The 20,472-nt window shown below is 42.0% G+C and overlaps 1 protein-coding gene across 21 annotated transcripts in view; it reads right to left on the bottom strand.

Annotated features, from left to right (window-relative positions):
• Window positions 1–20,472, bottom strand: part of TNS1 (tensin 1) — a 325,194-nt gene that overhangs the window by 17,392 nt on the left and 287,330 nt on the right. For 15 of the 21 annotated variants that reach the window (XM_081196831.1, XM_081196849.1, XM_081196847.1 and 12 more), the window contains 5 exons: window positions 14,729–14,821; window positions 11,653–11,688; window positions 6,046–6,241; window positions 3,022–3,899; window positions 2,317–2,403 (listed from right to left, as the gene is read on the bottom strand). In XM_081196831.1, coding sequence (XP_081052957.1) covers window positions 2,317–2,403; window positions 3,022–3,899; window positions 6,046–6,241; window positions 11,653–11,688; window positions 14,729–14,821 — 1,290 coding nt within the window. The remainder of the gene's footprint in view (window positions 1–2,316; window positions 2,404–3,021; window positions 3,900–6,045; window positions 6,242–11,652; window positions 11,689–14,728; window positions 14,822–20,472) is intronic. The other 6 variants (XM_081196846.1, XM_081196832.1, XM_081196850.1 and 3 more) reach the window with 1 other exon arrangement.

Raw genomic sequence — 20,472 nt, 5'->3', positions numbered from 1 at the left:
GGGCAAGAAACCGTACACTTCTGAAGCTGAAGGGATAGCACAAGTACCAGAAGGCTCTACATTTCAAGGCACTCTAAGTGGGGAAATGTCTTGCTCCAATTTCACATTACTGCTGGATCTTTCTACAGATCACTTTGCATTTCTCTTCCCACAGCCAGCGGCCAAGGTTAAAATCCACTTAGGCCTAAATGTTACAATGCCAAGTACAGGTTCATTGCCAAAAAGCCCCCAATCCCGTGCTCAGATTACTGAAATATGTGGGGTGGCTTCATTGCATTGTGTTTACCCTCATCCATGCTCTATATCATCAGCTGCTAATGGGAGAGAGCAGGGGAATGCACAGTGGGTTGTATCCAACTAAGTTTTACTCAAAGTAGACCATTGCATTAATAGTCCCTAGTCATGTGCATTAATTTCAGTGGGTCTACTTTGAGTAGAACTAGCAGCTGATATAACTGAGTATGATGACATCAAACTATATGTAAACATTTTGGTGAAAGAGGGGCACTGTTTTCAATGGCAAGCATTTGTTTGATATCACATCTAGCTGCTCCTTTATAGAACCAGCAGTTAGAGACTTCTAAGCAATGTCAGTCTGCACTGATCACTCTTCAGTTGTCATTCGCTGGATTTCTAGCACAAATGTGATCTGTGAAAAATTTGAAGCTGTAATGTGGCACAGCAGATGAAACACACAGAGCCCAGCCTCTAAGGATCAAACTACCCGTCACATTACTCACAACTTTTTATAAAATGGGCTTCAGCTGGCCCCTCTTATTTTGAAGCAAAAGCAGCCATTCAGAGCCCCAGGTTGGGACATGTTCACTATCTTCCTATCCAGCTTGCCATTACTACAATTGTTTAAACAAGGAGTGTGTTCTTGTTGTGGAGTGGATATTACCGAGAAAATTGTGAGAAACATTTGGGCAAGCATCTGCTGGGGATACAGGATACCCTGCCTTAGGATAAAGGTTAAGTTAGAAAGAAAGACCCACTCCACTTTTAGGCTAGAAAGAGTCACTTTTATTATCCAGTCTATTTTAGTTGTTTGGGTCTTATAAAAGTCTCAGAGTCAACTCCTACTTCCCTTGAGATTAGAGAAGTTTTCCACTGTTTGGATTTAATTTAGGGGAGGGAAAGGAGCACAACTAAACTTTCCATTGCTGAGTATAGGAACAGGTAACATCTAATAGCTTTGGAAATGCCCATCACCACTTAAAATAGCCATCAGACACAACTGGCCACTGAGTGAATCAAAGCAGTGATGTACGGGTGAAAGGATATAGCCTTCAAAGGATTAAGCTACTTAATTGCACTTTATTTTTAATACTGTCAAACTGGCTAGGGTTCAGAGGAGAGAAACAAAGAAGGCTAGGCTTTTGGAATACCAGTTCTATGAGGGAATGGTTGAAGGGACCAGGACTGTTTAGACTAAAGTTGTAAAGGTTTCTGAGGGGCAGTGAGGCAAGTCAAGCTACTATTTTTTTCAAATATACATCTTAAAAAGCATCTATAAAGAGAATGTGTGTTCTAACAGGTTGAAGGCAAGAGGAATACTTGGTTACATTGGCACACGATAACAGTACCATCCACCACAGTCTAGGAGCTTGAAACAGACCAAATCTGGAATCTGTATCCAAGTTCCTCCTGCCACCGATGACAATGATTCCATATACAAACAGCCTAACTATTCCTGTGGCAAGCTCTCTCATCTTGAGATAGTCTAGTCATTTGTATCATTTTGCCAAGTGGCAATGGGAATGTTATCATACTAGATGCAGATGTGCTGTAAAATGGCCAGTGTTAACTACCCATGGCTAGTGCAGAACCACTGTGGTTAGGAATAGGAGTCCAAGAGGACGTACTTTAAGTTCTATCATAATGGAGGCCCCTGGAGGAGGAAAAATGTTCTGGAAGTGTTTGATTTGTCCTTGCAGATTTTGCAATTTCTTTGAATGCCAAGGACCAAAGCAATGGCTCGTTCACACTTCAGCTTGTAGTTGGCTGCTTTTCCCTGGGGAAGACCTGCTCTTTATCACAGAATCGGTGCAAACAGCAATTGGGTTTTCCACTGATTGACATTTGTTCCAATTCAGCAGTAAAGAGTGAGTTTTCCTGGGGAAAGCAGAGCAAATGGAAAACTTCTCAGACCTGTGCATAGAAAGCACAGGACAAGCAGAAAACCTCTCAGATCTGCGCTTTCTAGGCATGGGACAAGCAGAGTGTGGATGAGCCCCAAGTCACTCGAATGCTTGAGTGTAAGACTGCCAAGTGTTGTCTGCTGAGCCACTCTGTTCTGCTAGGGCAGAGACCCACCTTGCTCCCTGGAGATCTCTGGTTTGTACCAGTACTTGGAGGTATCCTGAACAAACTTCACGTTAGCTCTGGTCTCAGGGCTGCTGTCTAAGAGACAAAGAAGGAATGAAAATGGGAGAACTCAAGGAAAGAAAATTTTATGGGGTCTCATCAAGATAAGACAATTTTATTCCAAACAGATTAATCTGCAGTAATGCCCCATAGTACTTTTGTGATTACCTATAAGGAAAATAATGAGAATCCCACCCTGTAAAGCACCTTCTCAACCTCATGTCATAACTCTTGATGGTCTCTTTCAATTCTATATTTTTGAGGTTCTATCATTCTGTGATAAAGTGATGGCCTCCTAAACAATAGTTAAAACTCCAAGAAGTGTTAGAACCGAAGAGGTGCTTCCATATCTGATACCATGCTCAATGAAGAACAACACTTGCGTTCAACCAAATGATGCCAAATATGGAGTATCACAAGCAAAAAAATGAGGAGAGCCTTGCACTCCAGGGTAGTGGTGCCTACATGACACACTGCAAAACACTTACAGGATGCTGATCATTTCAGGACAATCCTTGATGATGATCAGATTCTCATCTATCAAGTACTGATTAGCAGGGTAAAATAGGAAGACTAAAGACCCAGAAATGCCCCCTCCCCAATTCCCATGATGCCCACTACTCAAGTGAGAAGCAGCAAGAACTGAGATTTTACCTGGCATTGAGAACTTGGAGAAATCAGGCAGAGTATGATGGAAGGCCATACCACTCCCACTGCTGGGACTGGACATGCCACTGGAGATGGGTGAAGAGGTCTTGCCATTCACTGTGGCGTAGTTAGGCAGGCTGTTTGACCGATCCCCTGATGACATCCTTCTCTTTTCAGGGAGCAGTGGTTGGGGTGGGGTGGGGCTTCCCTGCCGGTACACTGCTGAGTCAGGGGACGAGGAATGTGGACTACTGACTCCATGGTAGTAGGCCGGGGAGACAGGAAAAGATGGGGTAGAGGGAGCCTGATAACCTGAGGCACTGCTTTGGCGGGACAGCGTTGGACGCTTCTCCTCTGGAGCTGAGTATCCATATATGATATGCCGATCTAAATTGGGACTTCCAGAGACCATGGATGTGCTGCCTCCCATTATGGGCTGCTGCCGAGTCAGGCTTGGACTCCCAGGCGATGCAACGAGGTTGCCGTACGGAGCCATTACGTGCCTGCTCATGCTCGGGCTTCCTGGAACGGCTCCCATGTTAGCGTTGACAGCTCTTCGCCCAAATCCTGGGCTAGGGGGAGTGTTGGTGGCTACCGTTCTGTGGAGGGAGTGGGGGCTTCCAGGCATGACATGGACCCCAACTGCATTGGCTTGGGGTTGAGGCCTTGGGTGGCTATCTTGTTGAGTGCTGGCTCGGCCATCAGGGAAGTCGGCACTCATATAGGCTGGAAGGCCCTGAGTTGATGTAGAGGTGTTTTGGTAGCTGCTGTTCGCCGACGGCCCCTGAGAAAGGTTGGTGGATTGGAAGCTGGACTCAGCTGATGGCTGGGATGAAATGGCTATGCTGGCATTGTTCTCTGACGGGTAGCTACCTATAGAGAACCTGGGGGAAGCAATGGGAGAGAGCAGAATCTGCTATTAACCCATTCCTGTAAGACATGATATAGAGCTGGAGGTAACAGGACTCTTAAGACTCAAACACAAGAAGAACCCACCTTGTTCAAACATCTTATCCCAAATTCTTGATTCTCCTAATTCCCCATGATCTCTTTATGAAGCTCTAAGTCACAGTGACCTTAAACAAACCAGCTGCCACATTCAGACTTTGATGTCCACTCAGATAAATGACTGCATTTATTTGCTCACAAGAATGTTCACATTCTTGAAACAAACTTTGAGTGGACTTGGGTCATTTCCGAATAGGCTGTCATTTTTGCTTCATCTTGTAAGTTCACAGTTTGCAATCCATTACGTGATTCTATGCATGCAAAACATTCCGGAGGGGAAAATATTTCACAGGAAGCTGAGAATGTGACCTTTCTGTATGGACAAATGTTAATATGTGTATGTCAGCATGCTGTTCCACCTCCTCCCAAAAAAGCCAGTACTTGCAACCTCTGTCCACAATCCTACTAAGAAAACAACAGCACTGTATTTAATAATAGAAATAGAGGAAGCTGTTTATGCCAAGACAGACTATTGGCTCATCTAGCTCAGAACTCCAGGATTTCAGACAAGAGGTATTTCCAGCCCTACCTGGAAATGCTGGGGACTGAACCTGAGACCTTCTGCAGGCAAAGCAGTTGCTCTACCAATGAGTGATGACACTGTTTAGTGCAGTCCATGGCAAACTTGTCCTTTGTAAGCTAGATCATTCAATGCATAACATTTGCAGAGAATACAGTAAAAGGAAATGTTTTTTTTTTCCCTGAGGAAGAATGACTGCAAAGAGAGTAAGGTAACACACATATTCTGTGCGCATTGGTTTATTGTGGCATGAACTGTCATAAACAAGAGCACCTAGCATAATAGAAAACATGAAAGTCTGGCCTGCAACCTGATAAAATAAATAAAACTATTTTGAGAGCCTACAGGTCAGCAATAGAGCTCATGTTTTGAATGCAGAAGGTTCCTGGTTCAATTCCCAGCACCTCCAAGTAGGATTGGAAAATACCTCTGTGCTTTGAGCCAATCAGTCCAGACAGTGATGAGCAGCAAGAACCAATGATCTGACTCAATACAGTGGCTTTTCCAGATGTGATAAGAATTTGAAATTCGGTTGCATTTCTGAAAATTTTATTAATATACCAATGGCACCTCTTCTGTGATCACCTTCCTAAAAGGAATGGCCCGTCCACCCCACAAGAAAAACTGGTGTCATACTCTATTTATCTTAGCTTTCCTTATTCCATCCACAATAAATTCTTCCAAGTTCACTTATATACCAGGTCGACAAATGACTATTAAGATAAACATCTCACCTATGCGTACAGAAACATCTTACCATCCACACATAAGTGTACAAAGTTGTATATCTACACTGGGGGGTGGGAAACCTTTTCCAAGCCAAGAGGCACATTCCCTAATGGATAACCATCTGGGGGCCTTTTAAAGGCACTTTCATACATTCAGGCTTCTTGTATTTTGCCAACAACGATCATAGCCTCTTATCTCCTCCCAGCCTGGCTCTCTTCTGCCTGAGGTTGCAAGAAGCAATTATCACGGTGAACAACCATGTGATAAGTCCAGTGATGTGACTTAAGGAAGTGGAAGAACCACCATAAAGTGCCTCTCCCCTATGATGGAGAAAACTGAAGTGGGGGAGTTTCTTAATTACAGAATACTTTTGTCTCTGGGCCCATAATAAACTCTGGCCACTAGCATGTGGCCCTCAACAGATCACTCTTGAGGTAATCTGGCCCTCAATTGGAAAAAAGATTGCCCATCCCTGCTCAAATCCATGAGTGATACAAGAAAGGGCAGAAGAACCTATAATGACTGAACATGAAATCTCCCTGCAGCACAAATGCTTTCCTGATCAGTTGACACCAAAAGTATGAGCTGGAATGGCCCTGTGTCTTCTATTTGGGGAAAGCAGCCTCCCAAGATCATGCATCAAAGAGTCTATATATGTAAGCAAAAGGGCTGCAGTCCTATTGCTAGCTGTCACAGTGAAGTCCTGCATAGTTCAGCAGCATCTGCCATCATCAGCCTGTTGAGAATGGCAAACTACAGCTGTCTTTCCTTACCCATCCATGCTGTGCATTGGACTGCTGGCAGCGACAGGGCTTGGTGAAACAAAGGAGTTGGGGAAAGATCCATTCCTCACTGGTGTCTCAGTGTTATAGGCCTGCGGAGCCAGGGGTGCCTGGGGCTTCCCAACAGAACTGCCGCTGCCACCACTTGTTGCTGTACGGGCCACAGATTCCACATAGCTCCGGGGCTCTGAAATGAGGCGGAAAGAGAGAAGATTATGACTGAGGTGCCTCAAGGTGTGGGGCTTTTACAACCAATATTTCTAATTAGCATAATTTATTTTGAATATGTATACATTGTTTTGTATTGTAAGATAAAACTCAAAGCAGGTTACAACTAAGCTCATAAAACACATACATCATGCTAGTAGCAGTCCAAATTACTAAAATCAAAGTTAATCACCATCTTGGTCCCTAGAGCAAATCAGAGTAATTTCTCCCCCTCCTGAAAACCAGAGAATAGAAGGGCCATTGGGGCCTTCTGTTCATGATCTCTCCATGCAAGGGCTGGATTCACATGGCCAAGCCCCCCTGTGCACAATGCTATTGTTGAGAGAATGTAACAGATGACCTGAACCATGCTGAGATAGAACTGCAGGGATCTGTGTTAGTATAGAGGCTTGATAAAAGTGCAGAACCTCCAAAATCACTGACATATAGAGTTGCTGTGGCTGACCTGTGGGCACATCTTCCATGTCATTACAATATTGCACATGATAGCTGGTCAGGATGTACTGCATGCAGAAGTATGTCACTGCATACACTTGGTCTTAAGTAAATATCAATAATCTCTGACAGACTCTTGCACTGCAAAGTCAGCTTTTCTCCTTCCTCATCCACACCACCTTCCTAGATGTAAATCATGTAGGGCAACTTCCTCTGGGAACTTACATAATGAGGGATAGGGTGGAAATCATCCTGGATTTTTAATTACAACCTCTTACTATACAATTTAGAAGCATTTCCTCTTGTCCTACCCACAATGACCTATATATATAGCATTTGTGAATGGGCATCTACTTCAATCTCCTCTTTCTTCTTAATGCTGAAGACTGGGTTCCATCAGCTTCTTTACACAACAACTGAGTTCCCTATCCTTTAGTAACATCATTCCTCTCTTCTTGTGTGAGGCTAAAACTGGTGAGAGGGCCCCCTCCAGATTGGTGTTTTATTGTAGGTGCATTCTGCAATATGTTGGTGGCTTTATTCTGCTTTAGTTTCTTCTGCAATACTTCCCCAATGTCAACACATTATTGCTGTCTGGAGGAGCTATAGTGCAACAAAAGAGGCACAAAAACAAACCAGAACATTTGTGGCATAAAATATTAAGAGATTTCAGCAGCAAGTTGCAAGATGTGCACTGATTGGAAATGAAACTGTGCAATCACTCCAAAATTTTGCAGGTGCAAATAGTATTATTAACTGACTTTCACCAGCAGATCCCAGGGCGGGTTTTAACAAGTTGAAAGCATGATTCTGTATGACTGCCCCCAACAGCATCAGGAGCACAGATCATTATGAATGTGTAATGAAAAGGATCCTATTATTATTATTATTATTATCCTTCATCGGAGGATCACAGGAAGGTTTACAACATAAAAACACAAACTATATACGATAATAGCAAACAATACACCCACCCCCAGTTTAAAAGGCCATATTATCACCACTTACTCACTTTCAAATCCATGTAGCCTCAGGAAATAGAAATGCTGATTCTACCCCTTACTGTCAAAACATTCACTTTCCTTCCAACAGGCTGTCAAACACCTTAATGCATGAAAGATGCCCCAAGATACACCAGAGGGGAAACTAGGAACAAAGTTGCAGCCGCTCCACAGTTGGGCAAGGTATACAAGGTAATTAATTAGGCAATCTTCTTCTGAGCCTTGTAATTGGTGGAGTAAAACGTATGTAAACAGGACTTTGAGATTACTTTTAACCCTTCTAATCTGGAAAACAGATAAACATGGACCAGGTTTTATGAAGATGGAAGTTGGATTTCTAAACTGGCCAGACAAATCCGGTGGCCAAGCCCTATCTGTTGTGTTCAAAGCAGTGTTTGCCAGTTAACCAAGCCCACCAAGGCAGGAAGGAATGGAATGGAATGGAATGATGATAAAGAAGGCTGGTCTGCCCTCTTCATACTGAACATTCCACAAGGCAAAAGCCCAGAACAACAATCTTGACCCAACCAAGAGAGGCCATGGACATTTGGCTGTCTTGGTACTGGGCTGAACTGCAGCCTCAAAAGACTTGCAAAACACATAATAGGCTGTTATGCTACTTAAAGTGATTTCATCTGTTATAGATAACACATTTCATGCACTCCTCCCTAACTAAAAATGGCATGGCTCTGTATCCACAAGTTAACTTGCAAGAGGCTAATGGGAAGCTCCCCGAAAAAGCCAAGAATTTCTGTTAAATTGTGGGAATCTCTCCCCCCCCCCCAAACCATGAAGTTCAGGGATAAAGGACTGTAAAATTGTTGTATCTCATGTCTTTGTCTTCTTCCACATATATAAGAATAAAGGGTGGGCTGCCTTTAGTTTAAGATATTGTCTCCCTTTGTGAATATTTTTTTCCTTCTGCTGTATAATGCATCCCCCTCCGTTGCTATAGTCTTGCTCACACTTCATAAAAGCCTATGCATATGCTAAATTCTCAAGCCCAGCTGTGTGTAAATTATCTGAGTGATATTGAAAAATTAGCATTAACAAACCATTTGTAAATGCTAAACCTAGGAGAGAATGGAACTCTTGGATGACATGCAAGAATCACTTGGTAAAGTTCCAAGTCCTGTGCCATATCAAACAAAATCTAAAAATATCCTCTCTGTATTTATGTGAAGCAAGCAAACATTTCGTTCTGCTGTAGGAAATGAACAGGGAGAGTCTCAAGAGACACTCCTATGTGGCTGGGGGACATGAAACAACCATTTTGACGTCACAAGTTACAATCTCCTATAGCCCATATTTCCAGATACACACACACACACACACACACACTTCTTGCTAACCCTATGTTACAAGAGTCTAAGAGCCAAAAGAAGCAGTGGTAGATTAAAGAACATGAGGACTCTATGCAGACTTAACATACATTATTTAATGTATGAGAGCCATTACCAAGAAATGATAGCTGCACCAAAGATCTCATCAACTGGTAGCACCATGAGCAGAGTGCCCACCCACCGTCACCCACCACCATTGCAGCAGTTCTCAAAGCACAGGTTGGTTTTATCAAGGGATACATTCCTTGTTTGTATGATGCATTCCTTGTTTGTGGGGGAAAACAAAATCTTCAATAAACTGTATATTAAAATAATAATTGCCTTGATATAAGTAGAGGGTATTTTTTTAAAAAACAAAATCTGAAACTTATTTAATGCATAAACTGAAAAGTGTGATCTTAGGCTGTGTGCTTTTAGACTAACAGATTAGACTAACAAGAAGAGTGTACTGGGGAAGTGACAGCAGCCCTCCCAAACGCAATCTGAACTGCGCAAAACTACACATAACAAACAATTCCAAAGGTGAGATGATATTACAGAGACCAGTAGGGGTGGGGATGGGGATGAGCGTGCACTGACCAGCAGTGCAAAGTGAATATTTCCTGACCAGCAAGGACTGGTAGTCCCGATAAACATCTTGCTCAAGTTTCATCTCTATTCTACCTAGAAAAAGCTGTACATCCTGTTCAGATAATGTTTTGGATTCCAGTTGGGTTTGTTTGATATATCTAAACTTGTAGCAGCCCTCCAAAAGGCTATGGTTCATACCAGCTGGGTTCTGTCCCAAGCAGCATTTTAAACTTGTGAACTCTCTCCTTGGCTTTCTGCTTATTTTCACTCCCTAAAGGTCAGTAGTAGCACATATTTTGGGAAGTACTAGGAATGCAGGACCTCTGAACAGTTATGGAGCAGTGCCTAAATGCTTATTGGGGTAACAGGAAACAATTATCTGGGGTAGAGATGAGGAACATCCAGATGTTGCTGGACTCCAGCTCCCATCAACCCCAGTCAGTGTGGCCAGTGGGTCAGGGATTGTGGGAGTTGGAGTCCAACAACATCTGGGGGTTACATATTCTCCAGTCCTACTTTAGGGGCAAACGGCACACAAAGTTGAGTTGTGGTACAGTGCTTGCATTCCTGTTTTAATTTATTTCTACAAAATGGGGCTTCAGAAGACCCATATTAAAGAAGGAGGCCTTTCAGTTTAACCATTTCCAGTTTACTCATGACTTTTGGAAAGCTGGTGGGTAAAATTTTCAACATATAACTATCAGACATCAAAGGGTTAAAAAAAACCACTCTCCCCCACACACCTTACATGTGTTTTCTGCTGAGACTGCAGAATTTACAGCTTCATATAGTGCTTAAAATCTCAGGGACTCAGTTTCATGAATAGTTTAGTTCTCACTTTGCAGCAATAGATTGTTGTTGCTAGTAGTTGCTGTTGCTACAAGTAGGGATTAGGCAGAAAGGAAATGAGATCACTAATTTGCTTGTGATGCAACAAAATGCTGCCTAAAAATGCTGCCTACAAGGATGTGACATACACCTGTAGCTCATACCTTTTCATACCTTCTCATACCTTCAAAAAGTTCTTTTGAGGTTCAAACCCAGCTCTGGGATATGGTGAGGTTCAAAATTTAACAAACAGACAAATGAAGAGCACTAAATAGTATTCCAGCATCAACCCAGTCACTTCTGTATCAGAAGGAAAGAAGGAGAAAGGGAAGAAAGGAGAGTAGGAAAGGGATCCTCTGTGGCACTAAGTAATGTAGTATGTAAGTATGACTAGAAGGAGCAAAATGCCATTGCAAAATTCAGACTTTACCTTTGTGGCAAATGTATACCTCTGGTCCCATGTCAACCTGAAAATGCCTAGTACCACCTGCCAGGTGATAGTAGCATGAGGAGCAACCATGTAATTGTGTCTATGCCTCAAGGTTCCTGTTTTCATATGTCCACAGATTAGCTTGAGATTTGATTTATCTGGATTTTGTTCCCATGCTGGACAGATAACGTTTCTATCAGGCATCCAGCTGCAGTCCTATGCAGTTACTTGGAAAGATGTCCCCTTGAACTCAACAGGGATTACGTCCATGTATACTTGCATAGGAATGCACTGCTCATCTCACACGATATTCAGAAATGATACTCAGAATCTTAATTCACCGAGATTGATGTAATCTCCAAAAATGCCACCTCTGCCACCAGTAAATGACAAAATAATGAAATTTATAAATAGTTTGGCAGAAGTGGCTCAGGAAATCTGCTTTTTTGCAAGAAATTCTAAAGGAGAAATGTCTTTGTATTAGCACACTTGTATCAAGGAAGCTGAAACTATTATTATTCAAAAAGTAATCAACTTCTTGCTAATGTCTTTGCTCTCATTTATTTGCAGTTTCCATGTACAGCAGCTCTTGGGCAATCTGTGGTGCAGCAAAATTCTGCAAGGGAAATGTTTTGGTCTTCAACTCTTCTGACCACACACAAGCCCAGCAGCTTCCTTGTGACCACTGGGACTAACAGTGGCCTACTGGCATATTGTTGTTTGCCAAATAGTTCATATAAAATGAAAACAATTCCCTCCTTACCTTCATCAGATTCAACTACTGTCTCCCCATCTAGTTCTGAGGGGCAAGCATGGAAGAAAGAAGTGTTTGGGAAGGAAAAGATGGACAATGGCAAGGTAATGAAAATGGAGAGAAGGAGGAGACATACAAAGAAAGAGAGAGAGAGAGATTAGCAGGATTTCTTATGTTAAGCAACTGTAAATATCAGAAGAGGTTGTTTCTAGTCTAAATCATGACCAGTGTGAACCACCATAAACACCACAAATCTACGTTTAAGGTTCCCGAATGCCTGAAAAACATTATTAGGAGCTGGCCTTTTAAAAAAGGAACTCTGTACCACTCTTCAATCAACTCAGAGACCTAGCGCTTAGCCTGGGAGTCAGAAGAAAATGAAAAGAAAGAGCCTATTTAGTCTCTAAGATGACACATATCTAGATTTTTACACTATACCCCCTTTCAACCAGGTGTTCATATTCTGCAGATAAAAGCAATAAATGTTTAGAGACATTTGGGAAACCAACAAGCATAACCACAGAAGATATGGCTTTGAAAGAGGATTAGTCAAATTCATGGAGAAGGCTATTAAAGAGAAGGGAATCCAACCTTCCCAGTTGGAGGCAGTAATGCTTCCAAATACCAGCTGTTGGAAACCATGGGCGGGGAGAGTGCTCTTGTGTACACGTTCTGCTCCCTGTTTTCCAAGCAAGCATCTGGTTGGCCACTGTGAGAACAGGATGCTAGACTAGATGAGCTATTGATTTGATCCAGCAGGCTATTATTAAGATATTGCTAGAGAAAGAGACCCTGTTGCTTAAATCACACAAAATACATACAAGGAGAGGTGGAAGAGAGATGACACCAAGTGTTATTCCACACATTCCAGTGAATTTTCCATCACTTTCTTTATCACATACAGCCCAATCTTTTGGAGAAGTGAGTGTATTGTGCAAGACCTCCCAATTAACTATAATTGCACATCCTGAATTTATGGGCATGTGAGTGAATCCTGACTGGGGGGGGAGCAACAATATCACCTCATGGGGGAGAGTACTTGTTTAAAAATGTTCTGATGCCAAGGATCTCTCTACACATGGAACATTTATGAGTCAAACAGAAGGCTTCTAGCCTAGAGTCCCCACCTCCACCCCATGCAAGTTCTGAGATGCAACATTCATGAAAACAACTGTCCAATCTGCTCCAACGCATGCCTCCTCAAACTGGACTTGTGCAAAGCCTGGTAGCTTCCCATTATGCAATACACTGATCGTGGTCTCTACTATTAACTACAAGCCTCTTACTCTGCAGTTGTTGTTCTTAAAAGGACTGATATGTTCAATAGCCTTCTATGGCATGAAGTACTGTCCATAAAGTGGCTGATTATACTGATGGATGGATAATCTTGAAAAAATGCATTTCAGGCTTGCTTAGGACTCAGTTTCTACTTTTCCTAATCAGCTTCAGCTTGAGCCAGGTTAGCAAGTTCATACTTGTGAAAAAATCTGTAGCAGGCAGCTCACATGCTTATGTAAACCTCTGCAAATATTGACTCTACACCTGAATATTCGGTTTAGACTGTAAACTGTCATGATTGGGGCTCACTCCCTACCCTTCCGCTGTGAGAGTTTATCTCACATCTCTTAGTTTGCTTCTTGATTGCAATCACTATCATTCCTGTGACAGTTTGTCATAATATGTTTATTATTCTTACCCTTCAGGAATCCCAGTTCAGTTTACATGGCTGCCCCACCCCAGCAGGCAGCTCCTCTATCCAGCCAGTGGCAAGTGTAAAACTTACTCAATTTTAAAACTGTAGAAGCATTATGGGGCCTTAACATTTTATGTTAAAGAGTGGGATGACATATATTCCACTGGAGCAATTTAAACTAAGCAGCATATTTCAAAATAAATTTTAAAAAATGTTCAGTAGCACCTTAAAGACCAACTAAGAGACCAACTCTAAGGTGCTACTGGACAATTTTTTTATTTTTTTTTTATTTTTTTTGACTGCATCAGACCAACACGGCTACCTACCTGAATCCAGCATATTTCAGTTACTGCAACAAGCACTCAAGATCTGTGTAATTTCGAAGACTGTAACAACACTGAATATTATATGCAGCGTCACACTGAATAATCCTACAATTTATAATCTGCGTGTAAGTGTAAATCCCCAGATATGGAAATTTGAGATATGCCATTCCTTTTAAAATTAAATATATGTGCCTCAAATCTGCAAGGAAGAGTTACATATGGAAGACTGCATTTGTGTCTTCATCTGTATCCCCAATGAAATACTTATTTGAGCCATAGTGAATGATCTGTTTGTGTCTTTTGAAGCATATTGGGATGTGGTTCCCTATCCAGACACCACTAGTTATTACATGCAATTAGTTGCAGATTATTTGAATTGGATAAGGGCCATAGAAGATTCACACTTGATTGAATTTGTACAGAAAAACTGGAGCCAGACTTTCAGACTCAGTGCAAACTGCAGAATGTGCCTCCAAAATTGGGGCCTTATGGTTGAAATCCAACTTCTGTGACATTTGGAATCCAAGATAGACAAAAAGAAGAAGTTCAAATCAGATTTGTACTTTTTTTTCAAATCTGCCTCAGCTCTATAAATAAGATTTATCTCTCCTTGTCATCCATAATTAAAAATGATGAATGAAAATGAACAGGAGGCTCATTATGCAAGCAACTTAAGGATGTACATTAAAAATACAAAATTGGCAAGAGCAGAACTGAGGAAAGGAAGCACTTTTGTAGAGCACAGAAAATGATGCTGGCTGATGGAAATCACCACCTTAAGGCAATATCAAGGTCTGGGCTTGGTAAGATTTGAAAAGTGATTGTGAGAACAGCAATGCCATTTGCTAAAACAACTGATGCCGTGTAACTGAAGGAATAAAATATATGCTTATACTCCAGAGCTAAAATCTATTTTAAAGTCTGTGTGCAGTGGGTATCTTTAAAACTACTTAATACAAACTTCATGGGCCTTCTATCTTGGCAACAGGACAGTGGGTTGTACAAAAGACGATGCTGCTATTCTCCATAGTACCAGTCTCTCCATCACTATACTACTCTTGCTTACCTCCTGTTTGCTGCAACAAGATCTCTGCTGGGTTGTGAGGTTTCAGGCCCAGTGCTGAAAGCGGAGTTTTAGCCAGTCCTGGTGGAGAGCGCACTGTTGTCAAAAATACAGAGAGTGAAAGAAATGCATCAACAAAACAGAACATAAAAGGGCGGATTAAATGTAAAGGAGAAGAAATCCAGGCATTTCCAGGTTTGTTTTTAAATACCAGTTTATAGCTAAACAGGGTTGTAACTGAATCCTAGCTATATACATGTATGGCTGGAAATACTCAGGGTGATTGGTGTGCTGAAACCACAGGAATTTGGCTGCCAGTAGCAGGCCCCCTGTCTCAGACAGCTTCTCCATTGAGAAGAGACAAAGATTGCCCTCTCTTCAGTAGTGTGTGATTTCTTAAGGCAAGTGGAGCAGTGGATCTACAAAATGGAAGGCTGAGGCACTTAGGGCTCCATCCAGACTTCCACTTGTCCCGTGTCTAGAAAAGCATGGGTCTGAGCATTTCCCCCCTTGCCTCACCACTTTCCCCTAGAAAACCCATTCTTTAGTGAAAAATCAGAGGAAACGTCAATCCAGAGAAAACCTGGTTGATGTTTGCTCTGATTCAGTGGCAAAGACTGGATTTCCTCAGGGGAAAGCTTGGCAAACTCTTCCAACAATGTTAACTCTCAAAGGTTTGCATGTAGCTGAGAGGACTCTTCTACACCATCCCCAAACAGGACCACCTGCTAGAGCAGGCACAGGCAAACTCAGCCCTCCAGATGCTTTGGGACTACAACTCCCATCATCCCTAGCTAACAGGACCAGTGGTCAGGGATGATGGGAGTTGTGGTCCCAAAACATCTGGAGGACCGAGTTTGCCCATGCCTGTGCTGGAGCTACAGCAACTCTACAGCCAACTCTAACACCTTGCTTTGTGTTTGCACCAAACTACTAAACTCAGCACAACTAGTCAAAGACATTTATTATCTCTCAAGTTATTAATGTTCCCAGCATTGACTACAGCTAATAGGTGTGTGGCAAGCAAGGTTGGCTGTTGTTGTTTTAAGTAGCTTTTGTGGACAACTTACTTCACACTGATAATGTTTTCAGCAGGTCAGATCCATATTTCAAGAAAATCATGCCCCCAGCTTCTCCAGCTTAAATCTTGGCCTGACATTTAGCCTATTAAGTTTGCTCCAGTAGCAAGGATATAACTACAGATGTGTATTCAGATGCTGTACTGAGCCTGTGATGAAGCAGCAACCAGTCAAAGCCCCACTGACAAGGAATTAGGTGCTTATGTCACATAGCAGGACTGGAGGACTGGTAACTGTCTCTGGAATGCATCTGATAATTTCATGGGACCATGATCTTTCTGCCTCTTTTCTTCTTTGTGGAACATCCCTCAGAAAATATATAAAGGGATGACATATCCACATTTCCATCTCCCTCTTTTCTTCAATAAATCATCACCATCCTTCCCATTTATGGCTTTTTGTGAGAGTATAGGGTTAGTGCAGAAACTGAAACATAGCAACTTCCCATTTTCTCTTTACAAGCCCAAGAGAACAACCCAATAGAGAGAACCTTGGTAGCAAATGACCGCAGCATCCCCATCCCATTACCAGGATGTCTGAAGAACAGCAATGAATGAATAGATAATGTATGTCATCTTATGTCAGAGGTTTTGCCACAAGGTAGAGATGGCATCTGCAAAGATCGTGATCATGAGACAAGAAGGATTTGAAACATTGCATACGAATGGCATTGTATATCACAAATAACATACATCATATATGTAGATGCCTATATGTATAACTTGTATATCAACAAAGCATTTGAATGATTGCATCCACATATATCTCATTTTATATCTACCCAATCAAAAAGGAGAACAACATTTAGGATAGCCATGCATATATACACTTTATATATATATGTATACAGCAAGCAGCAATGGATGTAGATGTATACGTGAGATGTGTTCCAAACAGCAAGTCTCACAAAAACTCCAATGTGGGTTTTTCTCCTCTTTCAGTGTACTGCTATCATTGCAAGTGATATCATATTTCACCAGCTCCAAACAATTCAGGCTTTCTAACTTGAAACTCAAGTTCTCTTGCAGAGTGGGCGTACACAGACAAATGAAGTACTATATTGTCCATTAAGGAAAAATTCGACACATTCTCCATTACTTGCATTGCAATCCTCTGACTTACAGCTTCAGATGGGCACCCTTGCCGGGGACACAGCAGGAGGAGGGAGGGAGGCAGGAGCATTAAAGGAAAGCCAGTTACCAAGAGCATATATTTCATCATGGATTAGCTAGGCTGGCTAGGATTAATGGCTCAGTACCAATGAATGACTGGGAAACAAGCAATTCCAAAAGCAGCTAGTCCATGTCTGGAATATCATATAGCTCAGTGCTCAACCTGCATCCTCAAGAGCCTGTACAGCAGGCTCTTTGTGGGCTTTGCTGATAGCACCTCAAGTGCCTTCTTCAGCTTGCTGGCAAAGATGACAGGCATTGTTACCAAATCAGTTCACATAGTGGATCTGTAACTGTTCTGTAGGAAAAAGCTATAGAGTCACATGCTTACCTATAGAGATACCTTCAGCCCTCTAAGAATATGTAGCAGGTCGAGTCTATGGAAGGATTTGAAATGTCATTCTGGCTCAACAGAACCAGAATGAATGTGCAACTCACAGCATGTCTGTACATGTGAAGGAAGAGTCAGTCATGATGAAGGCTGTAATCCCATGCACATTTATTTGGGAGTAAATCCTACTGAAATCACTATGAATTACTTCTGAGTGAATATGCATGGGATTGAGCTGTGTGCTCCCATGAAATCAATGGGATGACATTTAGTCATGGCTAAATTGTGTTAATTGCTCTTGTATTATGCAACTAAAAGTATAAAAATATCCCTAGCAGTGGTCTCCCAAGACACTTTCTGCCCTGACAGTGATGTGCTTCCCAAGCAAATTATATTTAGCCAAGAGAGGATTGTGAAGATTGGAAGTACTCTTCATCTAACCCTTGAAACAAGCACATTGAGGATGTGGCCTTTAAATATTAACATCAATGAATGAGGCTCAGCTGAAACTTGGAGGATTTCATTTTACCTATTCTTTGGAGACCTATATTAAGCTACTTCTTGCTATTATTGCTCAGGATCTCATTCACCTTAGTTTTCCATAAACATATCTGTCACAATTCACTCTGCATTGGGAAGAAGACCGGTGTGGATGCATTTTTAAAGGCCCTGCTAAAAAATCTATGAATAATAACTGACAGTAGATATTAAAAACTGGGGTGTTAATAAGTGGGGGTACCAGTTCTGTTCTGAAATAAGAGCCAGCCTCTTCTGGAAGCAACAGTGATGCTTCCAGTTTGGAATCAAAATGTTCTGAAAATTTTGGGTCTGCTACTTTTGAGATTTTTGCTGTTTCCCAGCTGCTCACTGGCTCATTGCTGTTGGTATGCACTTAGCCATGTTAGCACTGCCAGATGAAATATTGGCAGAACTGTTCAAAGCTAAATTAATTACATTTAAAAACCCACCACCAAGTTATCAAGGGGTTAGTCATTCAGAGGCATGCTTGACTAGAAAAGTAAGGAAGACAGAGCATGCAAGAGGAAGTTAAAGACCAGGTTTTCACCCACGGCCTCAGAAGCTGAGGTACCACAGAAATCTCAAGGCATCTGTGGATTATAAGGCCTGGGCATACAACAACAGTATCCATGGCATAAACAGACCAGATGTGCCACGGTTAACAGCCTGGATTCATTTTACACACTTATACTTCTAATATTTTGCTTGTGCTTCATAAGTACACTTGTTCCAGAAGTCCGTTTGATTTCCAAAACATTCAGAAACCCAAGTGCGGCTTCTGATTGGCTGCAGGAAGCTCCTGCCGCCAATCAGAAGCCATGGAAGCCATGTTGGATGTTTGGGTTCCAAAGAACATTTGCAAACCGGAACACTCACTTCCTGGTTTGCAGAGTTCGGGAGCCAAAACATCTGAGTACCAAGGTGTTTGGGATCCAAGGTACGACTGTACAAGCTACTATCACACCGTAGTTTGGTTGCGTGTGGCATTACTACTTTGGAATTTCCCTCTCAGATGAGTGGAACACCTGTCCGTTGAGACCAAGTTAACTACTGACTCAGCTAAATGGTATACTGCACAGTGTCTTTTCATTGGCCCGATGCAACTTTGAATGTGTTCTATCAAAGAGAAACAACAATATCAAATATTATCTAAACACATAAACTATTTGAATGTAATATAATGTTAGGTGTGAAGCAGGAAAGGATGTGGCTACAAAGGAAAAATCAGGAGCATTCAGTGAACTCCTGGTTCTTCCTTTACAAGGGGTTGTTTGTTTGTTTTTTGCTGACAGCACAGATCAGCTGCAAACAGCTTTCGATTGGTTACAAATGGACGTCAAAGGGTCTCACAGTAACTCTGAAGACACACTCTCAGTCCCCATTAGCCCCTTCAAACTCTGACAGATCTAAACACACACATACCTACATTGAAACACACATAAATTTGCAGCTAGATTTACGTCTTCCACTGAAGAGCTACAGACCAAAGAGTACATGCACCTCTTTGGCCTTTGGATTAAAAAGGCACATTTGCACCTATTAGTGCAATGGAATCCCTGCTGGTGTGGGCTTTTGCTATTGTCCTCAATTTCCATTTCTTTCTTAAAATGGCGAAGACTACATTTTTAAAAAGAAAGAAAGAAAGAGAAGCAAATCTACATGTTGTTCACTTTCATTTGAGAACTGAAGGAGGAACAGGTGTGCAACGCAGCAAATGCCCTAAAGCTGTATCGAGGACTGGGGGAAATTTACAGATTATCTGAAAAGCATATGTGATGCACAAACAACGCTTGTTGGTTTTGAAGAGTCTCTGTGAAAAATTAAGAAATATTGTAAAAAAGAAAAGGAATGGTTAAAGGCAATAATAAGTTCAGAAATGCGTTAACAATAGAAATTTTAACGAAAGATTGGCAGAGAAACTGAGGGAAGTCAAAAATTGATGAATGTGAGAGTTAATATGAGTTGATTGTATAAAAATGTTTGGAAAATGAATAAAAAATTATTATATAAAAAAAGAAATATATACCCTGTCCTTCCTTACAAAACTGCCCAGAAAGGAGTGGGAGCTATTATTCGTTAAATTTCTATCTGAACTTTCTACCCAATACCAGGGTTGGGGACTTCTTTCAGTCCAGGGACTGCATTCCCTTGCAACTGCTTAGGGGGAGGGGCATATGCCAGGGGTGGGCCAAAGCTATATACACAAATACACACACCATTCACAGTTATCTACATATGCATGCCCCATTCATACCCATCCGCTTATCCCCACACTATTCCCATTCACACAATTGCACCTCCATTCATATGCATACCCCTCCACGATTCACACATATCCATACATCCTGGTCACATTTCATTTTGGGATGCTGAGAAATGAGCTTCCTTTTTCTCAGCACAGAAATGCAGCAAGCTGCCAGTGGAAGCAGTGGGACTCTGCAGCCGTTGCATCTCTTCCCTCATTGCTCCATTGTTCCTCATGATCAGCGTTTTTGAGAGGGGAGTGGGATAGGACAGAAGACGAGGTCTGAACCTCCCTGCAATCTCCCACCTCCTTTGCCACCACTCAGCTGACTGGCAGAAACAGCTGAGCAATGGGAGAAATGTGGCTGCACAGGAGAGGTCAGCAGGGCAGATGGAGAGGCC

The sequence above is a fragment of the Podarcis bocagei genome (genome assembly GCF_964188305.1).
Source record: "Podarcis bocagei genome assembly, chromosome: 1".
In the NCBI taxonomy this organism is placed as follows: domain Eukaryota; kingdom Metazoa; phylum Chordata; class Lepidosauria; order Squamata; family Lacertidae; genus Podarcis; species Podarcis bocagei.
The sequence above is the reverse complement of the archived record's forward strand: the minus strand, read 5'-3'. Positions and strand labels throughout refer to the sequence as shown.